Source organism: Ips typographus, linkage group LG2, assembly GCF_016097725.1.
Source record: "Ips typographus isolate SLU linkage group LG2, UJ_Ityp_2.0, whole genome shotgun sequence".
Lineage (NCBI taxonomy): Eukaryota > Metazoa > Arthropoda > Insecta > Coleoptera > Curculionidae > Ips > Ips typographus.
Genome location: NC_138423.1, coordinates 7,366,048 through 7,379,930, shown reverse-complemented (window position 1 = coordinate 7,379,930; position 13,883 = coordinate 7,366,048). Strand labels below are relative to the sequence as shown.

Here is a 13,883-nt window from a genome sequence, read left to right as displayed (position 1 = left end):
GTCAGAGCGCTCTACAATTGTCTTAAACCTTCCCAGAATTGTTTTAAAATGGCAGAAGCCTTTAAAACCATTTTGGAAGTTCCGTTTATTTCTAAATGCTATTAAGGATCTTCTAAAAAGTGCCAGAGCCCTCTATAAGTGTCTTGAACCTTCCCATAACTGTTCTAAAATACCAGAGGCCTCTAAAACCAATTTGAAAGTTCCACAGACTCCTATAAATGCTCTTAAGAATCTTCTAAAAAGTGTCAGAACCCTCTATAAGTGTCTCGAACCTTTCCAGAACTGTTTTAAACTACCAGAGGCCTCTAGAACCATTTTGAAAGTTCCGTAGATTTCTAAGTGCTATTAAGGATCTTGTAAAAAGTGCCAGAGCCCCTTACAAGTGTCTTAAACCTTCCCAGAACTGTTTTAAACTGCCAGAGGCCTCTAGACCCATTTTGAAAGTTCTATAGACCTCTAAATGCTATTAAGGATCTTGTAAAAAGTGTCAGAGCCCTTTACAAGTGTCTTAAACCTTCCCGGAACTGTTTTAAACTGCCAGAGGCCTTTAGACCCATTTTGAAAGTTCCGTAGACCTGTAAATGCTACGAGTGATCTTCTAAAAAGTGCCAGAGCCCTCTATAAGTGTCTTAAACCTTCCCAGAACTGTTTTAAAATGCCAGAGGGCTCTAGAACCATTCTGAAAGTTCCGTAGACCTGTAAATGCTGCTAAGGATCTTCTAAAAAGTGCCACAACCCTCTACAAGTATCTTAAACCTTCCCAGAACTGTTTTAAACTACCAAAGGCCTCTAGAATAATTTTGAAAGTTCCATAAACCTCTAAATGCTATTGAAAATCTTGTAACAAGTGCCAAAAGCTTCGACAAGTGTCTTAAACCTTCCAAGAACCTATCCACATTTCCAATAATTGTTTTAACTGGTTAGATGCTTCAAGAACCATTTTTTTTATTATAAATAATATGGATTGATATAATAATAATAATAATAATAGTACGGTTTTTGAAATGCCCATGCAGGGTGCATCTTTATTTTTAGACTTGTAAGTTAAATTTTTATGCATTTTTTGGCAAGTATGAAAAATGATACATTATTGTTAATAATTAGTTATTCAACAAAAATATAATATTCAAACTTAAATCTTTTTTTTTTAATCTTAATAACTTGTTTTAGGACTGAAGACAACTCAGCTTATGATAAATAATAACAATCATAATAATTCATATTATTCTTAAGAATTGGTAGGTATACAGTGCGTCCCAAATTGCTTCTACATGTATTGGAATCTCGAAAACGGTAAGAGCTACAGAGTCGGTTAAATGGGGAAAGTTTTAGAGAATTTTATGTGAAACTTATTTCCGGTTTCCAAATTAAATTATCTTTCTCCGTTTTCCGGAAAATTGGGAAAACGTCAGAGGCTGCATTTTAAACACTCCTTAACAAAGCCTAAGAGAGTTTTGAAACGAAGACATTATTAAGGCACTTTTTTACGTAGAACACGATGACGTAATTAGAAAAAATCTATCGTCATTGGTTTCCGAGATATAGATATTTTCTAATTACGTCATCGTGTTACGCTCTCTTTGGCTTTGTTAAAGAGTGTTTAAAATGCAGCCTCTGATGTTTTTCCAATTTTTCTGAAAACGGAGAAAGATAATTTAATTTGGAAACCGGAAATAAGTTTTACATAAAATTCTCTAAAACTTTCCCCATTTAACCGACTCTGTAGCTGCTACGGTTACAAAGATCCCAATACATGTAGAACCAATTTGGGACACACGGTATACAAGTGGTCTTCTTTTGTAATTAGATATGGTGAAATATGGTAAAACTGCATATTACCTTTATAATTTTAAAAGGAGATTTTTTTTAATTGTTAGCAAGTTTGAATTGCAAAATAGAAAAAAAAAGTTAATTTTCTTTTCTTCAAAACAGGTAATTATAGAAATTTTGGTATATGTACAGGGTTGGTCCGTATACTTAGACAGCTTATTGTGGCTACTTTATTTTTTAGGAAAAAACTGTTAATACGAAAGTTATACCTAGTTTCAGTAATATACAGAGTCTCCCAAATTTGGATATCGCACTAAAATTATGACTTTTTAAATGTCAAAATGGATCTTAGAAAAAAAATATCTAAAAAATATCTATATGTTTTATTGACTTCGAAAAAGCGTTTGATCGAGTCAAACACACAAAACTTTTCCAATGTTTGAAATCATGTAACGTGGACTATCATGATATGCGCCTTTTGATAAACCTATATCATAGTCAAACAGCAGTAGTCAGGCTAGATGACAGCGTTACAGATGAAATACCAACAAAAAGCGGCGTAAGACAAGGATGTGTTTTATCACCCCTGTTGTTCAACCTTTATTCAGAGAACATATTTCACGAGAGCCTTTATATGGCAGGACAGAGGGAGTAAAGATAGGTGGCGAAATTGTAAACAACTTAAGGTACGCAGATGATACTGCCATCATTGCAGAAAACATGGAAGACTTGCAAATGCTGCTGGATAGAGTGAACAAGGCTGAGATGGGGTATTAATATAAACCTCAAGAAAACGAAATGGATGACTGTGGGCAGAATAAACATAGAACCAATTCCGATCACAATCAACGGACACAACATCACATTTCAAATATCTGGGTAGCTGGCTGAACAATGACATAACGTGCGACGAAGAGGTAAGAGCGAGGATTCAAATGGCACGTAGGGCATTCAGCAAATGTACACCAACTCTCACTAATAGAAACCTCACAGTTCAGACGCGGTTAAGAACACTCCGCTGTTACGTATGGAGCATTTTTTTGTACGGATGTGAGATATGGTCGCTTAAAGTTGACATCATGAATAAAATAGAAGCGTTTGAAATGTGGTGCCAGCGGAGAATCTTCAAGATCCCGTGGACTGCACATACCAGTAACGAAGAAGTACTCGGACGGCTGAATAAGGATCGAGAACTCCTGAACACCATAAAAACAAGAAAGGTCAGTTATTTCGGGCATATAATGCGAGGTGATAAATATCACATCCCTCGTCTGATTATTCAGGGAAAGGTTGAAGGCAGAAGATGGATAGGTCGCAAAAAGCTATCGTGACTGCGAAATATTAGAAACTGGACCGGACTGGGAGTAGAACAACTATTCCGAGTAGCAACAGATAGAGACCAATTCAACCAAATTGTCATGGAGATAGCCCACGCTTGAAGACAGGCACGAAACCGAAAGAAGAAGAAATGTCATAATAATCGTAACATAACCATATGATTTTGATTGGTTGACATCTCTTCAGCAAACTGTTGGAAACGTCTCTGTTTTGCTAAGCTTAATTGTCACCGAAGAAAACGCAAATTTTTTCGAATAAGTACCAATATAACATTCTTGTTCTGTCAACCATTTCGTCGTGTACAATACTCGTCATCTTTTTTCAGTTTCTCGTTATTTTGTTCACCATTCCAATTTCGTCACGTAGTCGTGGCGTTTCATTTCCAAGATTGATGGTCGCTCGTCTACTGCTTAATTATCCGTTATTAGCCGTAATTCTGAATTATTTAAGGTGCTCTAGTTGGCTGGTTAGTAATTAGTACCTACTCTTTCAGTCTGTAATTAGTTCTTGTTTAAAGAGGTGGAAAAAAGTGGTTTGTTGTACAAAAAGGCGCGTTCGGTCTGTTAAAGAAGTCAAATTGCGAAAGCGTGATGAACGTTGTAAATTTAAAAAAAGTCCGGAATAATGTATGATGTTAATAGCTATTTATGTAACCAGTTAAGAAAGTTCGATTTTCTTACAAAAATGTACTATGAAGATTGAAAGTGTCACAATTTGACAGCTCCTAAACAGTTAGAAGATTTGCTCAAACGTGATTAACTTAAAACAATGTTTTGTTTAAATCACCAATAATCGAGATTGTTGATCGGAAATACCCAATGCAAATAAACAAGCTTTTTAAAAGTGTCACAATTTGACAGCTCCTAACTTGGTTCCTGTGACAGTTAGGAGGTTCGTTCTTACGTCACAATGTAGCCCAAGACTTCTACTTTCTATTGCAAAAGCATCATAAACTTAACTAGAAAACTTTAATATGCTCCACAGATTTTGAAAGTATACTGCGTTCCTTTTATAACCTCAAACTGTCCCACAATTGATTGATTCCAACAATTTTTCTCTTTAAATTTTGTCTATCTCGTTTTCTTTCATTAACTGTCATTGCTCTTTCGCTATCTTCTTTAAACTGTCATCTTTCTTCCGCTTCTTTATAGATATACCAGGTGTCTTTATTTGACACCTCCTAACTTGGTTACTATGACAGCTAAAAATGCAACACAATTCAGTGTGGTGAGTGTCACAATTTGACAGTTCCTAACTGTGACAGATGGAAAGTTTAAAAAATCACAAAAAAAAAACCGAAATATTTGAGAGCAGTGCAACTTGGTCCCTATGACAACTAGGAGGTTTGTTCAAACGTCAAAACGAGATTTTCTTTACAAAAACCACAAGTAACCGAGATATTTGATCGGAAATAAATGAGTGCAAGTGACCAAACTATTTAAAAGTGTCACAATTTGACAGCTATTTTGGTACCTATGGTCATTTTGACAACTTCCAATTAAAATAGACACCCTAAGTGCTACCTAAGCCAAGTTGTGATTTGACTGTAACATTTTCCACATGACCTGTCACAGTCAAATTATAATTTAGCTTAGTTGGAGCCTAGGGTGCCCTTAAATACGTTGGTGCAGTCCGTCATAAATGTCTTATTTGGACTTTTAGTTGATCGAAAAGGGTCCAAAAATAGCTCAGTAGACCACAGATTGAATAAAACATCCATAGAGTAGCAAAATTGCGCTAAATGTCATTTTTCTTAGGTTTTGAACTTTGAAAAGATCAATTTTGATATTAAGAGTTTTATTTTGATGATCAGCTTTTCTAGAAATGGTTCAAAAGCAAGCTATGTACTACAGTTTGAGGGGAAAAGGTTTCAACTCGTTAAATGACAAAAAACGTCCTTTATATCAATTTTGAAGCACTTTTCGACAAGTTTTGTCTTTTTGATGTTAATAGTCCGACTGCCAGATGTCCGAAAATAGCCAAAAAATAGGGAAAATGGCTTACAAAAGCATGAAATTTACCACAGATTGAGTGGATCACACTTAAGCAAATTAATTGACACTCAATATGCTGTATGTCAATTTTAAGTAACTTTTCTAAGGCTTTGAAATTAATATTTTCGGTTTTAGGAATTTAATTTTAATATTCAAAAAATGGTCAAAAACAAGCTAAGTACCACAGTTTGATGGGAAAAAGTTTAAACTCGTAAATTGACAATACGCGTCATTTATGTGACTCTTAAAGCAATTTTCAAAGGTTTTTTACGTCAAAAAGAGGTTTTTTGATGTTAGTTGTCTTATTTTGACTGACAAGTGTCTAAAAATAACCAAAAACTGTGCAAAATGGGTCACAAATGCAATTTAACACAGCTAAAGTCGATAAGTCTCTTAAACAAATCAATTGACACTAAACGTGATTTATGTCAATTTTAAGTCACTTTTCTAAGGCTTTGAACTTTAAAAAGGACATTGTCGTATTTTATTTTGATAGTCAGGTGTTCAAGAAAAGTGAATGTAGGGTTAGGTTTAACACAGTGTAGCGTCAACCGGCGTTTTTACGTCGATTTGTACGACATCTGTCAAGGAGAGAATAAGTGTCAGATTTAGGGCGCGAATGTTGACACACGAGTTACAGATATATTGTCCTTGGTACAATCTTCTTGTGGAGAAAATGTCTCAAAGTTTCCTTTAATTTTAATAAAGCATAATTAGTGATATTGGAGCAGTTTGATTTATACGTGGAGTGTTGTGATTAGTCAACAACGAGCCTACTGACCACGACACCACCACAATTGGTGACCTTTCCGACCTTCGGACACACTCCTTCCGTTTTCAATCTTCTGGGACCCTTTGGGACGACTGGAAACATCTAGCACCATGTCTCATCCGTCGGCAAGCATCCAACATGACGATCAACCACCATCGACATCTGGAAGTGGGAACATTCCAAACCCGGAAATCAACCAACAATACGTGAGTAGAGTAGCGATCAAACCTCCTCCTTTTTGGAAATCCGATCCAAAACTTTGGTTTATCCAACTTGAGGCGCAATTTGAGCTCTCCCACATCGTTCTGGACAATACAAAATATAACCACGTTTTGAGTGCCATTGACACGGACATATTAACCCAAGTGACTGATTTTCTAATTAATCCTCCTCAGCAGGGTAAATACGAGGGAATTAAAAACCGACTAATATCAATATACTCCGACTCCAGTGAAAAAAAACTGAGGAAATTGCTGTCAGAAACTTCCTTAGGTGATCGTAAGCCATCACAACTCTTAAATGAAATGACTCGTTTAGGTGGCAGTTCCGTCTCTCAGGAAATTCTGAAGACTCTATGGCTCCAACATTTGCCAACCCAGATTCAGTCTGTACTAGCCGCTAGTAGCGATTCTCTAGAAAACTTATCTAAAATGGCAGACAAAATCGCGGAAATCGAACAGCCTCAATCTTTTGCTGTTGCTGCCGACAGTCATAGCAACCTTGTTGATATTGTACAAAAGTTAGCTCAACAGGTAGAGGAACTAAAACTTTGCCGGAATCAGAACGCCTTCAGACGCAACAGGTCAAGGACGCCTCATCGCACTCGTCAGAACCAAGAAAATTCCACGTCGGCACCGAATATTTGTTGGTACCATGCCAAGTATAAGAACAAAGCCAACAAATGTGTACCTCCATGCAGTTTCTCCGACCAGGAAAACGATCAACCACGCAATTAAACGCGGCGACAAACTGCGTGGTTGAATCTGGTCGCCAAGATGTCCAGAAGATTTTCACTAATGCAGTAAGTTACAGACTAATTATTAAGGACCCTTTGACAAAAATTAGGTTTTTAATAGATTCAGGCTCTGATGTATCAATAATCCCTAGCACTAGCAGTGATAAAAATAACTTAAACCCAGATTTTACCTTATATGCAGCAAACAATACTTCAATCCCTACATTCGGTTCTAAAATTTTAAAATTAAGTTTAGGTTTACGAAGAACTTTTTCCTGGCCATTTACTATTGCCAAAACTAATCAAGCAATAATTGGTGCGGATTTCTTACACCACTTTAGATTATTGGTGGATCTTCGACAGAACTGTTTACTGGATACGACAACCAAATTGATTACTGGTGGATCATTAAGTCTTACACACTTACAATCAGTGTGCACCTTATCACCCAAGTGTAAGTATTTCGATCTTTTGAAACATTATCCTAATATAACTAAATTTTCTTCCTTGCCTATTGACATCAAACACAATACTGTACACACTATCTTGACTAAAGGACCTCCAGTCACTACTAGAGCTAGACGACTACCACCTGACAAATTAAAAATTGCTAAGCAAGAGTTTCAATACCTTTTGGAGCAAGGAATTTGTCGCCCTTCTAATAGCCCGTGGGCCAGCCCTTTACACTTAGTTAAGAAAAAGTCTTCAGGAGACTGGAGACCAGTAGGTGACTACCGACGCCTCAATTCGATTACTGTAGACGACAGGTACCCTATTCCTAACCTCCAGGATTTTTCTCAATTTCTAAATGGCAAACAAGTCTTTTCAACTTTAGATTTGGTTAGAGCCTACCATCAGATTCCTCTAGATGAATGTTCAATCCCCAAAACCGCGATTATCACTCCTTTCGGTCTTTTCGAATTTACCCGCATGCAATTTGGACTGCGAAATGCTGCTCAAACCTTCCAGCGATTCATTCACGAGGTGCTTAAAGATCTAGACTTCTGTTTTCCATATATTGATGACATTTTAATAGCCTCTGACAACGAGAGTCAACACACCCAACATCTGCAGATTATTTTTAAAAGATTTAGTGATTATGGTCTAGTTATAAATTTACAAAAATGTGTTTTTGGCGAAAGTCAAGTGACCTTTTTGGGACATGAAGTGTCTTCACAAGGTTCTAAACCACTAATCGACAAAGTTAATGCTATTTTAAACTATCCTCTTCCTAACACAGTTTCAGAGCTTAGAAGATTTCTTGGAATGTTGAATTTCTACAGGAAATTTATTCCTCATGCCGCAGCTAATCAATCAATCCTTCACTCTCTTCATAATAATTGTAAAAGAGGGGACAAAACCAAGTTAAATTGGTCAGAAGAGTCATTATGCGCTTTTAATCTTTGTAAGCAAGATTTAGCTAATACATCTATGTTAGTTCATCCCTCATCAACCGCTCCGATTTCTTTAACAGTGGATGCTTCAAACTTTGCAATGGGGGCAGTTTTAGAACAATTTGAAGACGATTCTTGGAAACCTTTAAGCTTCTTCTCAAAGAAATTTTCAAAAGCTCAGGTAAATTACAGCACATATGACAGAGAGTTGTTAGCAATTTATTCTGCAATCAAATATTTTCAGTACCTTCTTGAAGGGAAACCCTTTACAATTTTTACTGATCACAAACCGCTAACATTTGCCTTCAAGCAGAAAATGGATAAAGCCTCACCAAGACAAGTTCGACATTTGGATTTTATCTCTCAATTTACCACCGACATTAAACACATTAGCGGCAAGAATAACATTGTAGCGGACGCACTCTCTCGAATCAACAGTATTGATTTCCCTCAGGTCATTGATTATGAAGTTCTGCGTGAACATCAATCTACGGACCCGGAACTATTAAATTTGCTTTGTAACCCAGAACAATCTTCTCTTAAACTTAAAGAGTGTACATTTTCTGACACTTCTACAGTAATTGTTTGTGACTCATCTCAATCCAAAATTCGACCTTTCATACCCAAAAGCTATCGTCATTTTATTTTTAAAAAATTCCATAACATTTCACACCCAGGCATTAAAGCTACTAATAAGCTTATAGCTGCACGATTTGTATGGCCTTCAATGAATAAGGATATTCGCCAATGGACGAGAGCGTGCATTAATTGTCAAAAATCCAAAGTTAATCGACACACTATCACTCCATTTAAACAAATCGAGATTCCCAACTCTCGTTTTGAAGTTGTTAATATGGACATAATTGGACCTTTACCATCTTCAAATGGGTATTCTTACTGTCTCACCTGTATTGACAGATTCACTTCCTGGGCGGAAGCCTACCCTATCAGCGACATAACAGCTGAGACTATTGTTTCAACATTTTATAATAACTGGATTTGTCGTTTCGGAACTCCATTGCGAATTATAACCGATCAGGGCCGTCAGTTCGAAAGCTCGCTTTTCAAATCCTTGTCAACATTATTAGGATGTAAAAGGATTCGTTCTTCACCATACCATCCTATGACTAATGGGAAAATTGAGCGCTGGCACCGAACTCTTAAATCCGCCATCATGGCGCACGCTAACCCTAAATGGTCTGAGATATTGCCAACAGTTTTGATGGGACTTCATTGTGCAATTCGAGAAGAGATGGGAGTTTCTCCTGCAGAAATGCTTTATGGAACTACACTCCGTTTACCTGGAGAATTTTTTGAAACCTCCAGAGAAGAGACAGACCCTATTACCTTTGTCGGCAAACTCAAAGAAAAAATGCAATTTTTAAGACCAGTATCTTTTAATCACCATTCACAGCCAAAAATTTTTGTTTCACCTGAATTGAACAACTGTACACATGTTTTTGTTAGACGTGACGCAGTAAAAAGACCCTTACAACCTCCTTACGACGGACCCTTCCTTGTAAAGAAACGTTTTGACAAATATTTTTCAATTGCTATAAAAGACAAAGATGTAAATATTTCAATGGATCGGTTGAAACCGGCCTTTTTATTACCTCAAGATATTATCCTGCACGACCACTCATATGCTAGTAACAGCAATGTCCAGGATCCAACCTTAACTAAAGGCGTTAACAAAAAAGTAAAATTTCAAATTTAATTAAGTATTAATAGTATAAGTACATATCTTGTATTTTTATTTTACTGCTGTTAATATGTTTTAACATGTTATGATTAATTTGTTTAATTAAGCTGTTATCTTGTCAGTTAATATGTTGTGATTTTTAACTTAAGATTAAAATTACTCCGTTACTGGGTGGGGAGTATTGTAGCGTCAACCGGCGTTTTTACGTCGATTTGTACGACATCTGTCAAGGAGAGAATAAGTGTCAGATTTAGGGCGCGAATGTTGACACACGAGTTACAGATATATTGTCCTTGGTACAATCTTCTTGTGGAGAAAATGTCTCAAAGTTTCCTTTAATTTTAATAAAGCATAATTAGTGATATTGGAGCAGTTTGATTTATACGTGGAGTGTTGTGATTAGTCAACAACGAGCCTACTGACCACGACACCACCACAACAGTTTAACCGAAGAAAACGAGTCAAAAAATGTTTGTGGTGCATCCTGTCATTAACCGTAAATAATACACGTGTATTTGTAGCACTTTGTATATAGTTTTATATGTCGATGAACAGCCAATGAAATGAGCTTTCCATTGACGTATAAAAATCGATTGGTTAGCCCTTTGCCCGCTAGAGGGCGTGGGGTATTTTTTGTTTAATTTTCAAAAACTCTACTCTATCTTTTGTAGATTTTTATACGTCAATGGACAGCCAATGAAATGAGCTTTCTAAAAATATCCCTATTTGGATTGGCAGGTTAGATGGTTTGGCCGCTAGGGAGCGTCAAATCTGACCAATTTTTTTATCACTTTTTTGGTGCATCCTCTTGTTTAATCCCCAAAAACTCGCTTAATTGCACTACTTTTGGTAAAGATTTATACGTCAATGGATAGCCATTGAAATGAGCTTTCTAAAAATACCCCAACCCTGGGGTTAATAGGTTGGACGGTTTGGCCACTAGAGGGCATCAAATTTGACTTTTTTTGGTAAACTTCGTGACTTTTTTTGATGCGTTTTTTCATTCAATCGTCAATAACTAGCTTATTTGCTACACTTTGTATAAGTTTTTATATGTCAATGGATAGCTAATGAAATGAGCTTTTTATTGACATATAAAAGTTGATTGATTAGTTGTACGTTTTCGCCGCTAGAGACAGTCAAAATTTTTGATAGTAAAATTACAAAATTTATAATTCTTCCTTGTTTTCCAACGGATTTCATTGTAATTACAAAACTTTATTGTTACCAAATTTAGACCCTTTCAATTTTATTAATAATACTAATTTAATGCCTACTTATTCTTAGTAATGTTGTCAATTTCCAAGTAATGCCCACTAATACAGTGTGTACACTATAATGCCCCAGTAATTTACCCCTCGGATTTATGTCACTTTGAAGTGACTTTTCTAAGGCTACGAAACTTTTAAAACGGATATTTCTGAATGTTATTGTGATGGTCACATGTTTAAGTGAAAGTAGGGTTAGGTGTAACACAGTTTGGCCGGAAACTATCCAAGTACGAAAGTCACTCTTGAGAAAGAGCATTTTTGGTGGTTGTAGTCTTATTTTGACTGCCAAATGTCCAAAAAATCTAAAAAAATTGGTCAAAAAAGGTCAAATTTACCATAGCTCGAGTGATGCAAGATTGATATTTCTTAGAACTAGAAAAAAACCTGAGATTTTCAGCCAAAAAAAATTGGTTAATTGGAGATTACTTTTTTGCCTAGCCTACAGTATACAGTCTGTCCCAAATTCGATGATCACCATTAGGATCTCAGTTATTATTGAAGTAACAAAAATGTTTAAATTAGAAAAGTTTTTAAGAATTATATGGCTAATTCAAATCTTTTTTGAAAAATATTCTATTATTTTTTGTTTTCAAGATATCTCGAAAAAACTGAACAGTGATGATTTCTTAGATGTCCATTATTTTGCAAACTGTTTATTGGACAGTCGGTTAACTTTGATATTGTTAGGACACTTTGTTCTGAAGAATAATTTGGTTGTCCCAAAAATGTTCTATATTTATTTATTTTTGAGGTTAGGACACTAACTTTTGTTTTACTTATGGAAGCCATATCTAATTTTATTATCATCTAATAGGCCAAAAAATCACCATTTTATTGAAGTGTCGCATGGTATAAAAATATTTATTTTAGTGTAACAGTTGTCCAATAAATGATTTGCACAATAATGGCCAAAGAAAAAATCATCATTTTTCAGTTTTGTTCAAATATCTCGAAAACAAAAAATGCTGGGTTATTTTTCAAAACAGATTTGAATGAGCCATGTAATTCTTTAAAACTTTTCTTATTTAAACATTTTTGTACCTTCGATAATAACTGAGATCCCAATGGTTGGACTGTATAGTAATGTTATAGTGCATTAAAGGCAAAGTTTGTCACGTCAGCCAAAAGCGAAGAAATCTCGTTAACCAAAATCCATTGTTCTCTTTCAAAATGGCTAGGTTTTGCCAGTTTATAATAAAAATTATATAGCTCACTTGTTGGTTACAGGTGTGAGGTGGTTCAGTGGCTACTTACTTCTTCCTAGAACAAAAAGAAAAGAAAAATTAGTAAAAACGAACATAAAACCAACTACAATAAGCAAACACAACAAAAACAGTTTAAACCCACAAAAGTGTTTGATTTCATCAATATTTCCGCACCCTCCAATAAGGTTTTATTGCGATTATCGCAGCCAGTCACGTGACTTAATTTTCTACCTCATTGGTTTCGAATCGCAAATAAACAAACTGGCACGTCGGCATTTTTATTATATTTTTCAATAAAGGAGGTTATAAAGCGGCCACTATCGCTTAACACGGTCCGCTTGGCGTTAAATGGTCTATAAGAGGAATTTTAAAGTCTACATCGACTTTTCTGGTCGCCCTTTTGACGATTTCGCACGAAATCAAATTCCCTCTGTTATATGAGACGAAATGCTTTTTATTGGTTTTCTGCTTACATTTTTAATTACGTGAGTAAAGCCACATTTATGGTTCGTTTATGGAAAATGCTATTTGACGTAAGCAACCAAACGTTTAGACCTGATTTTCAAGTCATTTCACCTAAGAATCGATTACTTTTGTATGTATAGGTATTTAATATTGTGTGTTTTCTAAAAGTCTCAAATTTTTAGGGATGCAAATTACTAACTAAATCGTATACACCTGGACTTCTCAGAGATGACGGAAAAGACCGTATTATCCTAAACCAGACAAATTGACTGTTTCAAGCACATTTTTGGAATCCTCATTAAATTTCCTATTCAATAACCTGAAAAAACACTACAAAATTTAGTACAGTTAGGGATAATGCTTAAAAACTTGCTGCTTAATCTTTCTATGGGTTTTTCTCCATATTTTGGTGCTCGACATCACACCACTACACATCATGGTGAGAACTGCTTGGCGAGCACATTTCAGGTTGGATAAGGCCGGATTTAAAAGGAGGTTGAACTCCCAACTGACGAAATCATTAGGAAGTTTAGTTTTGAAAAACAATTTTGAACGAAACTGAGCACCAAGAGAGATTGGAGCAGAGAATCCATTCAAACATTGGGATAATATGGTATACGGACGGATCTAAAACTCCCGAGGGGACTGGAGCAGGAGTCTACGGGCCTCGCACCAAATACTCCGAACCCATGGGCCAGTTCCCTAGCATTTCACAAGCGGAAATTCACGCCATAGAAAGGTGTATTCAATTTAACCTTGACAGGAAATACCGGAACAAGGAAATTTCGATCCTTTCCGATAGCCAAGCAGCCATCAAAGCGTTGAGCTCATCTAACATCAACTCGATGATGGTTCTGGAGTGCCTAGGAAAGCTCAATGACCTAGGAAGGAACAACAAGGTAACCCTTCTCTGGGTTCCGGGGCACGTCGGAGTAGAGGGTAACGAACAAGCAGATTCTCTGGCACGAAAAGGAGCATCAGCGCCACTGATCGGGCCAGATTGGCACCATTCTGTGG

General features: G+C 36.2%; 1 protein-coding gene across 1 annotated transcript; it reads left to right on the top strand.

The window, feature by feature from the left end:
* Nucleotides 1–5,639: 5,639 nt before the first annotated feature.
* Nucleotides 5,640–7,092, top strand: LOC145725598 (uncharacterized). Its single transcript, XM_081974402.1, has 2 exons — nucleotides 5,640–6,895; nucleotides 6,951–7,092. Exon 1 carries the CDS (start codon nucleotides 5,985–5,987, stop codon nucleotides 6,828–6,830), a length of 846 nt encoding a protein of 281 aa, XP_081830528.1. The 5' UTR covers nucleotides 5,640–5,984; the 3' UTR covers nucleotides 6,831–6,895; nucleotides 6,951–7,092.
* The last annotated feature ends 6,791 nt before the right edge of the window (nucleotides 7,093–13,883 follow it).